Genomic DNA, 17,857 nt, shown 5'->3' with positions numbered 1-17,857 from the left:
ATCAGATCACCTGGATCTTGAGTTACAGATAGCTGTGAGCTTCTATGTGGGGGCTAGGAAATGAACCCGGGACCGCTGGAAGAGTAGTCAGTGCTCTTCATCTTGGAGCCATCTCTTCAGTCCCTACTACAAATTTCTTATAAAGTAATGTTCTAAGGTGATTTCAAGGCACATCTTATTAATGTGAATAAAAGCTACCCCTACAAAGATAAATACTGGAACATGTCAACCCTCAGTGTTGCTAACACATCTATCTTTATGATTAATATACTTCTAGAATCTTAGAAAAGCTGAAAGCCTTTAAAAATAATATACTTACCTTTCTGAATTATTGTCTGAGCACTAGGAACTAAATCTGACCAAGGCATAAACTCACAATTCTGTAAGTCCACAAAATACCCAAATATAGACCGTTCTCCACCTGGTAAGTTGATACCTCCGTCTGAAAACAACACATGCAAGAATCCAGTAAGACGGCGGCTCACCAATTCACCAATGACACGAGCGCCACCCGAAGGGAAGGGTTTGTGGGCCAGGAGCCCACTCGAGTTCATGCGCTACATAAAACAGGCAGGCCATTTCCTCCTCATATTGGTTTGTACATGAGCAAAGGTTGATTAACTTTTTAAATCATTTCCCATGTAGACAAGGGTAAACTGTGATCAAATGGCCTATGAAATCTTATCCCAAAGTGCTTCATATTGCTGTGTGTGTAAATGCTAGTAAATCCCAGCAGCACACTGGCTCAATTCAGGCCAATATAATACAGAATGCTGAGAATATTTGTAAATCATAAATCTTTCCCATTTTAAAAAATGATACATTTATTGGAAAAGATTCTTGAAAATATAAGCTAGAAAAGCAGAATAGGTTATCCACAGTTTCATCAAAGATAGCAGAGTTGCTATTTAACTCATGAGTGTACATGCCCAACCATATACCACAGTTGATATATTAATATACACCTTGTTAGTTTGCATGGCTTGTTTTCTTCTTTCAGTTTCTGTTAGAGATATATTAAAATGATTTGTTATGTTTTCTTTTTGAAACAAGGTTTTATGTAGCCCAGGCTTGACTCAAACTCGCTATATACTCAAGGATGTCTCCCTGCCTCCACTCTCCAAGCCCTGTGACTATAGGCACGCACCACACTTGACCATGATTTTCCAGTTGCTTGTTTTCTCTCAGAAGCTTTACAAATTTTGTTGCTAAAACTATGCTGTTAAAGTCAGACGAGTTCACAGTGGTTTGTGAATTTTTGTGTGTGTGGCACATGCCTATGTGCACACACATGTGGAGGCCAGAGCAGGAGAGCAGGTGTCTGCTGTCACTGTCCACGTCATTGCCACGACACAGTGAGGCTCTCCCTGAGCCAGAAACCTACAGGGTTGCTGGTCCCAGAACCCTTCTATCTCTGTATCCCAGTGCTGGGTTTTCAGGCACATGCAACCAGGCCTGGCTTTTAAAGTGGGTGCAGGATTCGAACTCAAGGATTAATGCTTGCACAGAAAATTCTATTACCCTCTGAACCATCTCCCCAGCCCCTGCAGGTTACTATTATTTTTAAACATAGTATTCTTTAATCTGCTTTAACTTTTGGCTTCTATTTTACTTTACTGCTCCTCTGCCTTATTTTGTATTTGTATCACATATACTTATTAGTTTATTTTTAGCATTCTGTTTGTTTCAAATATACTGATTTATATATTGTCCTGATTAATCCAAAACTTTTTAATATTTCTATCCAAACAAAGACCTTAATATTCTTTACCCACTGAACACATTTCCCATCATCTTGCTATTTTGTGTATAATTTAGGTTTTATAGTTTTAACAAAAATAAACTAGTTTATAACTGGTAGGTAACTGACCTCTTTCTGACTCTTCTTCAAATAATTCATGAACAAGGTTGTCAAAATTGTAGGTTACTTCTGCAAGAGAATCAGGTTCAAAACTTGAACGAAATAGCAAGTCTTCTTCATGTTGGTCTTCGCGCTTTAAAACCCCTCCAAATGCCCACGTAAATGCAAACACGAAGATCTTCTGAATCATTACTGTCAACTTTTCAGGATTTTTCTCCAAGTACCATGCATTCTCATCCCTGTAGTAGCTGTGTGGGTGAAAATTAATGCCAGAAGCTTTATGAAGTGGTTGGAAAATTTATCTCAACATCATGTGAAAATTTTGTTAAAAATTGCAATAGAGTATTGATGTAAAAATTTAGATACATAATTTTTACTCAGACAACAATCACAGAAATTAGTTATTATGTTTATTTTTAAAGTACTATATGTTATAAGACATTCCTACTTTTGTTTCATACAATTTTTGGTAATGTGTTGACAAACTTATCATATACCCCTATTTAACATATAATTCTCTTTAATGTATGTATATTCACACCTTTATCATGATAGATTTTTGATACTTGTTTAATAGTTTGATTTATATACATGCTTTACATATGCACGTCATTTTATTTAGTGTTTATAAGTAAACCTTTTTAATTTTAGGTGAATTTTAGTTGAAAGTTTACTTGCTGGGGGAGAGGATCTGCTAATTCTGTGTTTCATGAAAGACCCAGTAAACGGTGATTTGCTTTGCATTTCTCTTGGCAAGTCTTAATGGCTGATTTAGTTCAACATGGCTACTGAAGGGGAACCCAGAATCTGAGGAGACTGCTTTCTAGTTGAGGTTAATCCGGGCTCCTCATGGTTAATGAACCATGAGTTTTGGGGTGATAGGATTGATGATAATAAACAGGATTGGGCCTACTTCCAACATCTTGCATTGTTTAAATATTATCATAAAATTATAAATTATAAAAAACTAAGGTATTATCAGATTGAAATTCATCAGCCACTAGTGGCACATAGTACACTTGTATAGTTCTATCTGAAATATCTTGCTGTGTACAACTTAGCAAACACTTATGAAATGTTTACTATTTATCAGTCGCTCAGAACGAAGGGGACATGAGGCCTTTTTCACAGGCCAGGGAGGAATAAACAAAGGTCTGAGTTGAGTACGATCTGAGGAATAACTGCGGGTTAATGTGGGGGCACAGGGCACCTTGTGCTCACAGGTAAGCACCAGAGGAGCTGTTCCATCAAGGGAGGGAAGGCAGTATCTGCTATCCAGAAGGCTGGGAGTGGACATGCATCCTAGCCTGGAGGCAGAGACCCTTCTAACTGGCTTGCCCTTCTCACTCCACAGAGCCTATCTTTATGGGAGGGGTCACATGTACTTTACAAACAGTTTTGATGCCGTCATATCTAATTTTTATTTAGCTTACTTTGTTGCCCAGAGAGATTTGTGAATGCTTTGTTATGCACATGGGGTGGAGTTAATTATCACCATAAATGCTTTCATTAAATTCCACCTACCTAAAATAACCCCCTGGGGTCAGACTCCCAGGGTTTGAACCAACATCAGCTTAGTCCTGTTGAGCTCAACTGCCTTCTTGATCTCTATGGACTGTCACTCTGTTGGCCATGAAGGCTGTAGGGACTTAGACTGTGGGCTCAGCGAAGGCCACCATCCAGAAGAAATATAGATGGAATAATTCTATAGCTTTAATGCTCCATGCACCTGACTATTAACCTAACTGATCTAGACAGCTAGCATGTCACATTATCGTTCCAGTTTTGTAAATGAGGTAGAGATTTAAAATTTTATAACTTGTTCAGTGTTTTGTAGCTTATAAATGGCTGATATGTAAAATAAACACAATTTTATTCCATTCTAAAATGTGTAAGGGCAAGATAATTTTTTTACAACAATCTATGTAAAAATAATAAAACGTGATTATCTTGTATTAGTTATACAGAGGACTCTGAGTTGGGAAAAAATAACGTAGACTTTTCATGTAATTTTATGAAAACTGACAATGATCCCATGTGCACTGGGTGTTTCACATCTAGGAGGTTCTGCAAACACATTTGTTGGAGGAATGTAACTGACCTCTTTTCCGTCTGTTTGAACTTGACTCTCACAGCTTTTGTCTCTCTAGTGAAGGTGTCATCCGTTCCATCATCACCTTAGAAACGACAGGATTTTTGTACAATTAACAACAGATCTACAGTTTCCTAGGTTAACTAACGAGGCCCAGCCTGTAACACTGCCGAGCTGTGAACCGCTGTAGGAAAGGTCGTTCCCACCGGAGCATCGCAGGCAGACTGCGCATGTCTCTTCCTGACTCCTTTTGTCCAAGTCATCCATTTCACAGAGGAAAACAGAATAAATTGTGACTCATTCTTTATAGCTTAGTTTTCTAATATTTGCGTTCTCAATATTAAAATATATCTCTTTTAGAACATTTCAAAACAGAAAAGTAAGCAGAAAAAACAATAACTCGCAGTTTCACTCTCCCCCACAACCATTAAAATATTGTTGTATCACTTATGAAATAACATAACGCACACAATTATTTTAAATTTTAAACCCAGATAAAAATGAAAAGGCGTGTGTTCTTATCCCGGTTTTGGATTTTAAGACTGCTTTTAGTGCCATTTTGTGTCCTTTGAGGCATTTTCTTGCAGTGTAATTTACTAAGCCAATCTCCCATTGCTGGAATTCAGGTTGTTTCTATGACTGCAAATATTTCGGCTGTGTATGGACCTTTGCACACTTCTCAGATTATAATTATGAAACGTCCTAGAACAACACCACAAAGGCAAATTTCTCACTATGTTCTGCACTGCTAAATTGCTTTAAGAAGGTTGTCTCAATTGGTACCTTCTTTTTGAGTTTATTCTTTGGTACATTCTAGACTTCAATATCTACCAAGGGTAAGGAAGTCCCCAAAGGCCCCACCCTTTCCTGAGGAGATATTAAGGAACAGTTAAGGGTTGCTGCAGGGTGGGGTTGTCATTTCTTCAGGGGAGTAGCCGTTGAGGAGCTAGATGAGGAGACAAAGGGATTTAGAGGGGAACTAATTTCTCAGTACCTTATATACTTGGCATATACTTCTGCTCCCAATTTTATGAAAAATTTGAATATACCAGTTATAGTTTCTTCTTATCATCTATTTATCTTCTCCAAACACCATATTTTTTAAGAATAAAAGTGTAAGTGGTGGCCCAAGCCTGTAATTCCACATTCAGGAGGTATAGGCAGGAGGTCATCCTTGCTCGAAGTTCAAGATTAGCCTGGGGTACATGAAACTCTATCACAAAATGAAGCAAAGAATAAAATAAGTTTGAGTATGTCTCTTTTCTTAGTATAAATTATAAAGGTAAATAGTTTTAGTTTCCTGTGTAGCTACTGTGTAGAAACTCCCTATGTTGTTATAGAGGGTCCCAGAGGCTTCTTTGTTTTGTAGGTTGTCTTGGCATTTAGCTCAAGTGTGGAAACAGACAAGTGACTCCTAGTCTCTCATCTTTCAAGCTTGTGGTACGTTACTGTGTGTGTATATGTGTGTGTTCTCATGTGTGTAGTAGGTATCTTCATAATTTTCTAAGAATAATTTCTGCTCTACTTTCACTGACTCTTCCTTGGTTTCTGAAGGTCAAGGGCCACTATGATCCTAGTGCCTTATGATTCTCATCACTATTGAGGTGGGGGTTATTGTAAGCTCTGGCCTACAGAAAGCCAACACTGAACCTTTTATCAGAAACACATTCCCCAGAGGACTAAGAGAATGAATGGCTTTAAAATTTAGATGAATATTTGCCGATGTTTTTACTTTAAGAGTTCGGGATTATTTGTTTCATTTTCTCGGGAACTCGGCCAGTCTCATTTTTAAGCCCTAGTACTGAACTCTAATGCCCTGAGAAGAGGGGACTCCAGTGTCTACAAATTAGAGACACTCAGTGCCCCCAAGACAGGATCAAAACACCAGCTCATTTAGATGCATGATGCTAACAGCCAAGCTCAACTCTACCCTCAAAGAAAGCAAAGAAAATGAACCCAGAAGACATCACCAGGGGAAGGTTGTATTCCCTCTGCTTGGAACCTATAAACATGGCTCATAGGTGCCCCAGAGACAGATGAGGAGACCAAACTCTCTCCAGCACGCCAGGCAGAAGCAGAGCATGACCACAAGGGTTACTGAATTCTGGAAAATCAGTATTCATGTGAAGAATAAGTTATCGTGTGCATTCCTTCCCATGTTTATCTTCTTGTGAATGAAACATAAACACCGGGGAATAGGGTGACGGGATTCACTGTGACAGTGATTGGACTCTCCCCTGGTACCCTGGCTGGCTGCCATCAGTCAGCCTGAGCTCCTCTGTACATTTCATCGGTGTCTTTGGGACTCTATGCTACAGGTACAGCCGCTGCAAAACTCCAGCTTGAGGAGGTATGGCCCTCATGTCTCAATCAGTAGGCTGGATCAGCCTGTTTGCTATCACAGAACTCAGTGAACTCTGAATGACTCAGACCCAGACAAGCGGTGGGGAACATTCTTTTAAGGTGTGTGACTTTTGTTTATGCTGCCTTTGTTTAACTCTGTGAAGCTGTGATTCCTTGCCTGTGTAAACCACCTAAGCTGAATGGCCAATAGTGAGGCAGGAGAAAGGATAGGTAGGGCTGGCGGGCAGAGCATAAAAAGAAGAACTGTGGAGAGGAGGAGGACAGGGGCCAGTTACCCAGAATAAGTGTGAAAGTAAGATTATAGAAGAAAGAGAAAGATGAAAGCCCAGAGGCAAAAGGTAGACAGGTTGATTTAGGGTAAGAAAAGCTGGCAGGAAAACAAGCTAGGCTAAGGCCGGCCATTTGTAAGACAGAGTAAGACTTCGTGTGTGGTTTATTTGGGATTTGGGTGGCAGGACCCTCCAAAGAACAAAAAAAACCCAAAGAGTAAAGTGTAAATAGCAACCAGCAATGGACAAGTACTAAACCCAGGGCCTCGTACATGCTAGGGGAGTGTTCTACCACCTGTACCACCCTCCAGACTTCGATTCTTTGAGACATGAGCCTTTCTGTTCCTACTTCCTGAGTACTGACTGGGTACAGGTGCCCAGTTAACACGTGGCTTTTTTGGGCTAGTTTCCTTCATGTAATGTTGTCACTATTATGAATATACTATATTTTGTTTACATGTTCGTCAGACAAGAGGCAATGAGTTGGTTCCATTTTCTGGCTATCATGAAGAATGCTGTTACAAGCATTTCTCTATAGTTTCTTGCTTGGCCAAATGTTTTAATATCTCATATTCATATTTTTGGGATATTACTGCCAAACTGTTTCTTGGTTGCTATTTTTGCATCCTTTGTTTTGAGGAATCTATTTGTAGGGAATATAGCACTAGATTTTTGTTTTCAAACTGAATCAGAGGATATTTGTCTTTAATAGATATATTCCTCATATTGAATATAATTACTTTTAACATTGGTTTTAGTTGTTCAGATTTCTCTTTAATATTCTATTATAAAGGTTGTTCTTGTTTTCTTCTCAAGTCAGTATTGACATAGAAACCTTTTGTTTTAATCTCTTCTTGTTACTCTGTTGCCCCTCTCTCTCTGAAATTTGTTAGAATTTTCCTTTAATGTTAAATATTCTTATATCATAACAAATTGTTTTTAATAAGCCTTGTATCAGGTAATAAACAAAAAAATCATTTCTAGAAAGGAACATGAGAAACATAGGCAATGTAACTATAGCAACAATAAGAACCAGAGGCAGGTCAATACTTCTCCAACCTAACCTCAACAAATGGGATCGCATGACCCACAAACCCACAGGAAAGCACACAGTGCTCAAAAAATAGAACTGCCACATGCTCCAGCAGTTTCACTTCTATGTGGATATAAAGAAAATAAGCATTTTCAGGAGCTGTTTGTGACTGTTTTGTCACCAAGGCAGTACTTCTAATAGCCATGACATGGAGCAATCCAAGCTCCCACTCTTTGAGCAAACAGATAAAGACGATGAGATGTGTGCACAGAACAAAACTGGTCAGCCACAGGAAAGAAAATCCCATTGCTTATGACAGCAGGTATTCACTTGGAAGATACTTTAACATTAAATGCCACATAGATGTGAAATCTAAAATGCTTGTGCCACAGAAATAGAGAACAGAATGACGGCTACCAGAAGTTGGGGAGATTTGATATGAAAAAAATCTAAAAAGGATGTTGACCAAAGGATGTAAAATTTCAGTAAAGCAGGGGGAATTAAGGGCATTAGGATCCAAGGCACAGTAACTAAAGTAATAAGGTGATAGTTTCCAATCCATGAATAGTCAACTTGTTAGGCTTATGATGGCCCAAATATGTACCCAAACTACCACTTCTTGTCACTTTTAGTATTAATTAAATAAATCACATAATATATAGAGTAGATACCATGCCAGATGATAGTGGTCTTAATATGTCTGATAAGCTAGGTGAAGAGAGCCTATGTACCAAATACACAACAGAGATATCCCCAAAGAGAAAAGATTTAAGTTAGCTCGCAGTTTGGGAGGTTTTAGCTCATAGTCCTTGGCTGTGTTGATGCTGGCTCCCTGGTGAGGCAGATCCTCACAGGGGTGGGAATGTATAGAGGAGGAGGTTATGCACTGGGAAGCAGACAGGAGGATAGGCTGGGACAGGATCCAAGGTTAACATATCCCCAAGTACCTGCAAACAATGGCCTGCTTCTTCTAAGTAGGTGCTCTCACCTCGAGAGCCAAAACCATTCACTAAACATGGACATTCACAGGGTATGCTTCATACTCAAACTGTTAAATTCCACTTCTGTCAATCTCATGATGCACAAGTCATTCAAGTCAAACTTTATGGGTCCCCACAGTCTTAACAGCTTCAATGTTGTTTAAACATCAAGTACAAACTATTCTTTGGCGCTCAGTGCCACCCTTAGCTGTGAAATAAATCATTTCTTACATACAATGGCAAAGACTAAGTAGCCTTACTCCAAAATGGAGGAACTCAAAGACTGATAAAGGAGAGGTCAGATGAAAGGAAGATCGAAACTTAGTAGAATACACCGGAAGCCCTAGGGAGCCATGCCAGTATCCAGGACACCGTTGTTTTGATGTGAGCTTCAGTGGTCTTGGGCATAATTCTAAATTTTCTTTAGGTCCCAATAAGATTATCAATGCCCCCAAACAGCAGGAAGTAGCCTGGAAAACTATACCCACATTCCCCCAAAATGGACTATGGATATTTTCCTTTGTTTAGAATGTTGGTTACAAGTTGTTATGGCTAATGGTCAGGAGAAAGGCTAAACAAAAGATATTAGATTCAGAGTTCTTGTTGTTTTTTTTTTTTTTTTCAAAGAGGAGGAGTGGTGTTGGACATTGGTCTGTATTCTGTCAATTATATTTTAAATAAACCCTGATTGGCCAGTAGTGAGGCAGGAAGTATAGGCGGGACAATCAGGAAGGAATTAGAGGCGGGTCAACAAGAACAGGAGTATTCTGGGAAGAGGAAAGCTCATTCCCGCAGTCCTGGCCCTGCCACAGAAGAAGCAAGATGTGACTGCCTCACTGAATAAGGTACCAAGCCACATGGCTAACATAGACAAGAATAATGGGTTAATATAAGTTATAAGAGTTAATAAGAAGACTTAGCTAATGGGCCAATCAGTTTATAGTTAATATAGACCTTTGTGTGATTTCTTTGGAACTTAACAACTGGGGGAACTGGGCAGGACAGACAACTCAGTCAACACCCTCCAAAGAGAACAGGTTCCAAACAAACAAACAAACAAACAAAAACCAAAAAAACAGTACAAGTCCCACAGCCAGTGGCACCGCAGTCTGCCCCAGTCATACAATTGGCACCATATTCAGAGGGACTAATTTGGTCCTATGCCGTGGAACCAATTTTCTCTCTTAGTCACTGTTCCTGTCTCTATAACAAAATGCCTGGCATGAATAATATCCACAAGGAAAGATTCATCTTTGGCTTACAGTTTTAGACATTTTAGTCCACAGTAGTTAGCTGAGCTGATTCTGGGCCTTGGTGAAGCAGATCATTGTGGAGTGGGAATGTGTGGAGAAGGCGGTTGTTCACCTCATTGTTAACAGGAAGGAGAGAAAGCAAGAGAAGGAGCCAGGAACAAGATTCTCCAAGTTCTGGTACCTAGTGACCAACCTTTTCCAGCTAACTTGGAAAACAGAGGAGCCTTTAGGGGCAGCACAATAAAACCACAGCAGTAGCTAAGGTGTATTAAGTGTGTCCCCAACGTCAAGTGTTCTTAAGTCACTGTAGAATCTGACCCTTCACAAATAGAGGCGCGTAGGGTATTATATTCTTTTTTTTTTTAATATTTATTTATTTATTGTGTAGATGATATTCTGTCTGTGTGCATACCTGCAGGCCTGAAGAGGGCACCAGACCTCATTGTAGATGGTTGCGAGCCACCATGTGGTTGCTGGGAATTGAACTCAGGACCTTTGGAAGAGCAGGCAGTGCTCTTAACCTCTGAGCCATCTCTCCAGCCCGGGTATTATATTCTTTAAAAATATGTCAGATTTCAGCAGAGCCATGAAATCTATAATCTAGTCAAACAGAAATGTAAGTAATGACCACAATAGCCTCAGAACAAATTGCACTGAAAAAGGCATAACGAGCCGAAAGCTAAGTCAGCAGAAATCACCCAGCAGAAAATGGCAGGAGGAAGGAAGAAACATGTGCACGTCCCTTCTTGCTTTGCCTCTGCATGATCACAGTGCACATTTAGACACTTCCTACCTGGAAGAATCCTTAAAACATAACAGAACATTCTAGAGTAATCAAGATCCCCAAAGGCTCTTTCTCATGTTTATGAACCTGTATGAACACGTATGTTACTGGTTCACCCTGGGGATATGCACGTCTGTTAAGAGTTTTCTATGTACTCGCTGGCTGTTAATGCAAACAGTCTATGCTCTTCCTGCCTTCATTTTTCCATCATAAAAACCCAGGAGGCAGTGACAAGCTTCCTCTGAAGAGTAGAGACACAGTTGCCTTGGTGTGACCGGGGAAACTCACTTTTTGCCCCTCCCCTCTTTATGTGCATGAACTCAAACAAAGCGTCGAGAATCCTGCAGAGCGTCATGACGATCGACACATCCTGTATTGGGTATGGTATAAACTTCCTATGCCTCTTCAGAAACTCCAGCCCTTCTGTAATACTCTTTTTAATCATTAATCCAAGACACTCCATTCCTCGCTGACTTAGGTTTTTTGAGGTTTTCAAAAGCCACGATTTAATATAAGGCTTCCATCCCAAATCAACAGGGTCCTAGGAGTAAAAAAGGAAATCTCACGTAAACAAAAATACAGCATTCTTTATTTTTTTAAAATTTTTTATTTCACCATCCCCCTCTCCGTGGTTAAATTCAGCATTATTTAAAGCTAAAACAGCAGCAGCGGCGGCGGCAAACAGTTAAAGGACTCACAATTCTCCAGAATGATCTTGGGGTTTTACCATGGTTTGAAAAGAAAACGAGCGATGGGAATCTGAGACGGGTGGTGTGCTGAGGATATACAAGCCACAAGGAGCCGGTCAGCCTAGGCAGGCCTAGCCCTCATTCTAACTTGCACCCCAAGTTAGGCAGATTACAGAAGAGAGTCAGCTACAGCTCATCAGAGGGGCATGATTTTGGGAGGCATGTTTTCTATCTTCACACTACTGTCTTGGTAATGTTTTCCCAAGTTCTGAGTGTCATGCAGTAAAAATGGCTTCAGGGCAATCTTTCCTTTGCTGGCAAAATGATTCATATCAATGGCCAAACCTGTCTGTCTGAGATACAGATGTTTTAACTTCCTAATGTAGTGTTAATGACAGTATTACTTGCGGATTATGAGACTTTGGGGAAAAATCAAGTTTCTGAGCTACTGGGGTCACTCAGCTGGGACTAGAAGTGAAACATGACTAGCAGATGAGTCGCTATCCTAGACACCACGTGACTCTCAGGGGCTGGGCTCTGAGAACGCACCATGTACACCACTGCACACCGGGTGACAATGGAAGGCGTGGCGTTAAAGATGGAGTCCACTTCAAAAATCACTCTGATTTTGTTAGTTAGGGCCATCCTTTCGCTGTTGGCCAGGCACAGCGTTCTAGTTTCATCGAGCACAGTGTTTAGATTTTCTATCCATAAGGTATCGACTGGGCCATCTAAAACAATCCACTGCCAATCGAAATCTGGAAAGAAAAACATTTTAACGCAGCTCAGGTTAATCTCAGAGTTCTTTCATTGCGATCTTGAAAACTAGCTATTTTATTAGAAAACAGTTTCCTTTGTGTGTTTATGTGTGTGTGATACACATGTGTGCAGGTGTGTATGCATATTTGCATATGCATGGGCATTCATGTGTGAGGGTATGTATGCATTATGTGCACATGTGTGGAGAGGGCTCAGGTTACTGTCAGATGTCTTCCTCAGTCCCCTTTTGTTCATGGAGCCATGGTCTCTCACTTGGTAATTCTGGCTGGCCCAGCTAGTCACATTGCCCTGCAGGTCCTCTACCTCTGCCTCCTAGATATTGGGATTACAGATGCATGCATACCTGTTTCTGCTTGGGTTCTGGGGATCGGAACTCCAGCCCCATGCCTCTGTGGCAAGTGTTTTATCTACTGAGCTATGCCCCCACTCCCACCCGTGGCCTCTAGAAAGTATTTTCTAAGATAAAAGCATTGCCCCAGGAAACACTAGAAGGAGTGCCTAGGTTACACTGGAGTGTGTGTTGGATGTGCTTGACTTTCACAAATGGGATTAATGCCTTATAAAAGAGGCTATTTTTAACTTTCCAGTATTCATTCAAATCAACAAATACATTATATATTTGAAATTGCTTTAAGCATTTTCTAGCTTTTCTTAGCCTGTTTAAATGCACAATTAATCCTTAAAATTTGGATAGGAGAAAAACAAATGGTTCCATATATTTTCATAATAATATGATTTGTGAATTTGCATCTTCTGTTCAGGAGTAGTTTTTAGGTATACTGTTCCTTTTCAAAGGAAAAAAATCAAAGAATCAAGTAGAAAACTTAAATTCTATCTCACTAAGAATGCAGTCATAGTCTCTCTGCAGTCTCATCTTACTCTCTCTGCTGTAACACCTCTTTCCCACACCATCCTCATCTCTCTGGGCTGCTGGAACACATGGCCTGTGACTGGCCAGTGTATAAACGGTATCCATAAGTCCGTCACAGCTCTGAACTTGGAGGGCTGAGATGTAGGTGCTGGCAGATCATCTGGTAAGAGACAGTTTCCTGGTTCAAAGAAAGGAAACTTCCTCTTGCTGTGTGGTCACATGATGTAGGTGGGTCATCTATCTATCTGTTGCTTTCATTCATTAATTAATAAAGAAACTGCTTGGCCTTTGATAGGACAGCAGCTTAGATAGGTGGAGTAGACAGAACAGAATGCTGGGAAGAAGTGAAGTGAGGCAGATGTGATAGCTCTCCTCTCCAGGATGGAGGCAGGTTAAGAATCTTCCTGGTAAGCCACCACCTTGTGGTGCTACACAGATTATTAGAAATGGGTTAATCAAGATACGAGAGTTAGCCAGTAAGAGGCTAGAGCTAAAGGGTCAAGCAGTGTTTAAAAGAATATAGTTTCCATGTAATTATTTTGGGTAAAGCTAGCTGGTGGCTGGGAGATGAGTGGTGGGAAGCGGCCCACAGCTCCATCTACAGTCACATGACAGGAAGACTTTTTTTTGAGTCTCTTTTACAAGGACACTAATTCTGTCGGTAGGGGCAGAGTGCATCTTGTATAGGACACTAATCCCCCACACAAGGGCACAGCCCTCAAGACCATCTGCTTTCCCCAAGGAGAAATCATTAGCTTGAGGATTAGGGTTTTAGTGTACAAACCTTGGGGAAGAAGATGCACACATTCAGAAGACAGTGCCATACGCTATGGCTCATTGATTTTAGAAAGTCTCTCAGCCAGGATAAGGGAGGTGATCACACAGACAGAAAACAGCTAAGCACCCAGAAAACCAGGATAAGGGAGGTGACCATGCAGGCAGAAAACAGCTAAGTACCCTGAAGACCAGGATAAGGGAGGTGATCACACAGACAGAAAACAGATAAGCACCCTGAAGACATTCGGCATCCTTGATGACCCAGAGAGCAGAGGTAGAAACCAAATAGCTACTGCTGAGAAGCTCGGCTTGAAATATCTATCCTATCCATTATCCTAATACCTCAGAATGCCATCCCAAACTCTAGGAAAGTAGATGAAGCAGAAAAGTCCCTTCTAGAGTGTGGACCTCAAACATACTGGTGATGTGGGAGTGATTTCTTTCTAATCTGTTGCTTTCATTGGTTAATTAATAAAGAAAACTGCCCTGGCCCATTTGTTAGGCCAACCCTTAGGTGGGTGGAGTAAACAGAAGAGAATGCTGGGAGTAAGAAGCCGAGTCAGTGAGTCGCCATGATTCTCCCACTCCAGACAGACGCAGGTTAAGATCTTTCCTGGTAAGTCAGCTTGTTGTGCTACACAGAATATTAGAAATGGGCTAGATCAATATGTAAGAGCTAGCCAAGAGGCTGGAACTAATGGGCCAGGCAGTGTTTAAAAGAATACAGTTTCCATGTAATTATTTGGGGGCATAAGCTAGCCATGTGGGCGGCCGGGTGCTGGGGACGCAGCCCTGCCACTCTTATTACAACAGAGTGGCACCCAACGTGGGGCTCGAATCTACGACCCTGAGATTAAGAGTCTCATGCTCTACCGACTGAGCTAGCAGCTAGCCATGTGGGCGGCCGGGTGCTGGGAACGCAACCCTGCCGCTCTTATTACAACAGAGTGGCACCCAACGTGCTAATGAACTCCACGTAAAACCTGAGAGGGCTTAAAAAGGACAGAGAGAGAATTTAAGACAGCTTTTTGCTGTTTGTGGGTTGCATGCGGCTAAGAAATTGTCCTGACTCAGCAACAGGAAAAAACTGGCTGTTTTAAAATGCCGGCTTTCTGGGCTGTGCCGCCATTGAGATCTCTGTCTGGCTCCTACAGGAGACAGAGCTTTTGAATGGAGCATTTGGGGTAAAGTGCTATGGCTTGCTTGATGGCAATGTGGACTGCTGTGTGCCTGGAACTGTGTGTGGCTCAGGGGCACCAAATGGCTCTGAGGCAGGAGGGCTCAGCTCCGCCATGCTGAACTGTGCTGGTCTCAGGCAGGAACTACCATAATTACCGTAATAACAGCGCAGTTAAGGTTTGGACTGAGCAGGATACAGGCGGTACCGTATTATCTGTACATGGTGCAACTTAAGTTTTTAAGAAGTGCTTAACATTTTAAGAAATGCTCCTGAATGGTAAAAAAATTACAGATTCACAATAGAACTGATTCAGACACTGTTGGATGAATGTACGTAGGCTTGAGAGAGAGAAAAAAATATATATAAAGAATAAAGTTAATGTCTTAAAAAAAGGGTAAAGTCTTTAAAGAGACAGAGTACAGATAGTTATAGATTAAAAGAAATAAAGAAAAATAAGCCACGTAAAAATGGAAAATTCACAGAGAGTCTGGATTCTTTGTATTACTGTGTTTTCTTTAAAATTTTTGACTGTAAAGGAGCTAAGTGCAGAGAGACATTTCATTATATGGGCTGCCAAGCTAAACCAGAATGGATATAAGGGTATTATGATTTCAGAATTTGGGCTAAGGATATGATGCTTTGGAGAGGGTCTTCTTTTGTTTTCACAGAGGATGAGACTCTGTGGATTGTGTCTATCCCAATATGGTATGATAGACCACACCCTCCTGAAAGGTTGCTGTGAACACCTTCAGAAAATTACTTCACTCAACTGCCGACTGAGATGACCCTGACACACAGGTTACACCATAAAAGATCTGAATAACAGCGCCCCCATTCAGCAGAAAGCAGTTTGGAGAGAAAAACTGTGCCCATGTTCCCAAATATGGTTTATAAATGTTCTTTTACATTTAAAGGGGGATATGATATAGATATGAATAATTTGCATTGGTGTGGATTTTAAGGTCAAATTTGTTATATGTATATGCATATTTCTAATCTTGATTAAGGTATTGTGATTGTATAGTTCATTTAAAAATGTAACGTATATAGGTTGTTAATGGATAATCATCCATAATTGTCAAGCTTTTAGTCATGTTAGTTAGATTTTCTAGATGTGCATAGATATATTTCAGCTAGATAGGCATTCTTCATATCTTTCAAAGACTGCAGAATATGGCATTTAACATTTTAATAACTTAGGGTTTTTCATGGCAATGAGACACGTCTGCTCCTGGCAGCACCAATCTACTTCAAGAGGATGATGGGCACCGAAGAGGCTCCTTAAGGAGTCTGATAGCCATTTGGGCAAGAAACTGCTCTTGCCTGGACTGTTGCATAAACTGGACACAGAGAACCCACAGAAAGAGGACTGCTGAACTTGCCTAAAGGTGAGATGATCTTTTGGGGTTCCTGACTCATGAAAGAGTCTGTGAGACATTCTACAGGACACAGCAGAAAGTGACTGAACTGTCTTTGGAATTTTCCTGCTTCATGGAAATGTCTGCTTGATTCTATGGGCCTGTAGGCCGAAGATGGATGCCCCAATGGTACAAAAGAACTTTAGGTGACTGTCCAGGCAGCAAGATGTCTCTGTCATTTCTAGAGTTTGAAGTTTCTTATTTCTTGTTTACTTAGGTAATATTATATCCTTCTGGAGTCTTTGATGGAGTTGAAGAATGGTTAGTTATAGTTATAGTTTTCCTTAGTTATGATAAAAGATAAAATAGATATAAATATTGTAACTGTAATTCTTGCTTGATAACTGTTTTGCTATATGTAATCTTACTATGTTAAAGTGAAAGCCTTTCTTTTTTGTTTAAATAGAAAAAGGGGAAATGATGTGGGAGTGATTTCTTTCTAATCTGTTGCTTTCATTGGTTAATTAATAAAGAAAACTGCCCTGGCCCATTTGTTAGGCCAACCCTTAGGTGGGTGGAGTAAACAGAAGAGAATGCTGGGAGAAAGAAGCCAAGTCAGTGAGTTGCCATGATTCTCCCACTCCAGACAGACGCAGGTTAAGATCTTTCCTGGTAAGCCAGCTTGTTGTGCTACACAGAATATTAGAAATGGGCTAGATCAATATGTATGAGCTAGCCAAGAGGCTGGAACTAATGGGCCAGGCAGTGTTTAAAAGAATACAGTTTCCATGTAATTATTTGGGGGCATAAGCTAGCCATGTGGGCGGCCGGGTGCTGGGGACGCAGCCCTGCCGCTCTTATTACAACATACTGGGGTAGATGAGTTGCCTTGAGGCTATCTGGGGTAGGAAAAGGAGGCTAAGGCTCTTCCAGTTGAGTGGCAGCTCCCATGCAGCAGGAGCTGTATTTACACCCACTCTGCGCATTGGTGATGGATCTGCTGGGACTGTGTGACCTAGCAGCAATGCACAGATGGCATTGCCGTTTAGGGACAGGAGGAGCCACTGTGCTTCTCATATCATTACTTCTACATCAATACCCTTTAGTCCTAATTATTTTTAAACTGAAAGGCTACTTAAGCTCATAATAAGATACGTACATATTGCAAAACTATTGTTGTGAGATTAGAAATTTTAGGTAAGAACATGAGAAAGAAGTAAATTGTGCAATAAGAATATTACTAGTCAGAAATATAAGATCATATGTAGTTAATGAAGACTCAAAATTTCCTTTCTATATCAATAACATACTAAATTTAATAATAACACTTACTATAAGTTTCTGGAGTTTTAACATCTCTTTCTACTTCCTTCATAAAAACATTGTTATCGATATCTGCTGCCATGGAGACACCAACTTGGAAAATCTAAATTATACAATGAATAATCAGGATGTAGCATTGTACTAGCAGTTTTCTGTCTTAATCATCAATGTCAAGTCAGTATAATTTTAATATAGGCTTTCATAATTTAAATGTTTTTGTAAAACTCATGGTACATACAAAGC

At 40.4% G+C, this 17,857-nt stretch overlaps 1 protein-coding gene across 1 annotated transcript in view; it reads right to left on the bottom strand.

Annotated features, from left to right (window-relative positions):
- Dnah14 (dynein axonemal heavy chain 14) overlaps positions 1 to 17,857 on the bottom strand; it is a 277,305-nt gene that overhangs the window by 101,602 nt on the left and 157,846 nt on the right. The window contains exons 41-46 of the mRNA XM_057769862.1: positions 17,624 to 17,717; positions 11,875 to 12,083; positions 10,925 to 11,177; positions 3,963 to 4,038; positions 1,871 to 2,109; positions 320 to 442 (exon numbers count right to left, since the gene is read on the bottom strand). Coding sequence (XP_057625845.1) covers positions 320 to 442; positions 1,871 to 2,109; positions 3,963 to 4,038; positions 10,925 to 11,177; positions 11,875 to 12,083; positions 17,624 to 17,717 — 994 coding nt within the window. The remainder of the gene's footprint in view (positions 1 to 319; positions 443 to 1,870; positions 2,110 to 3,962; positions 4,039 to 10,924; positions 11,178 to 11,874; positions 12,084 to 17,623; positions 17,718 to 17,857) is intronic.

The sequence above is a fragment of the Chionomys nivalis genome, chromosome 5 (assembly GCF_950005125.1).
Source record: "Chionomys nivalis chromosome 5, mChiNiv1.1, whole genome shotgun sequence".
NCBI lineage: Eukaryota > Metazoa > Chordata > Mammalia > Rodentia > Cricetidae > Chionomys > Chionomys nivalis.
The sequence above is the reverse complement of the archived record's forward strand: the minus strand, read 5'-3'. Positions and strand labels throughout refer to the sequence as shown.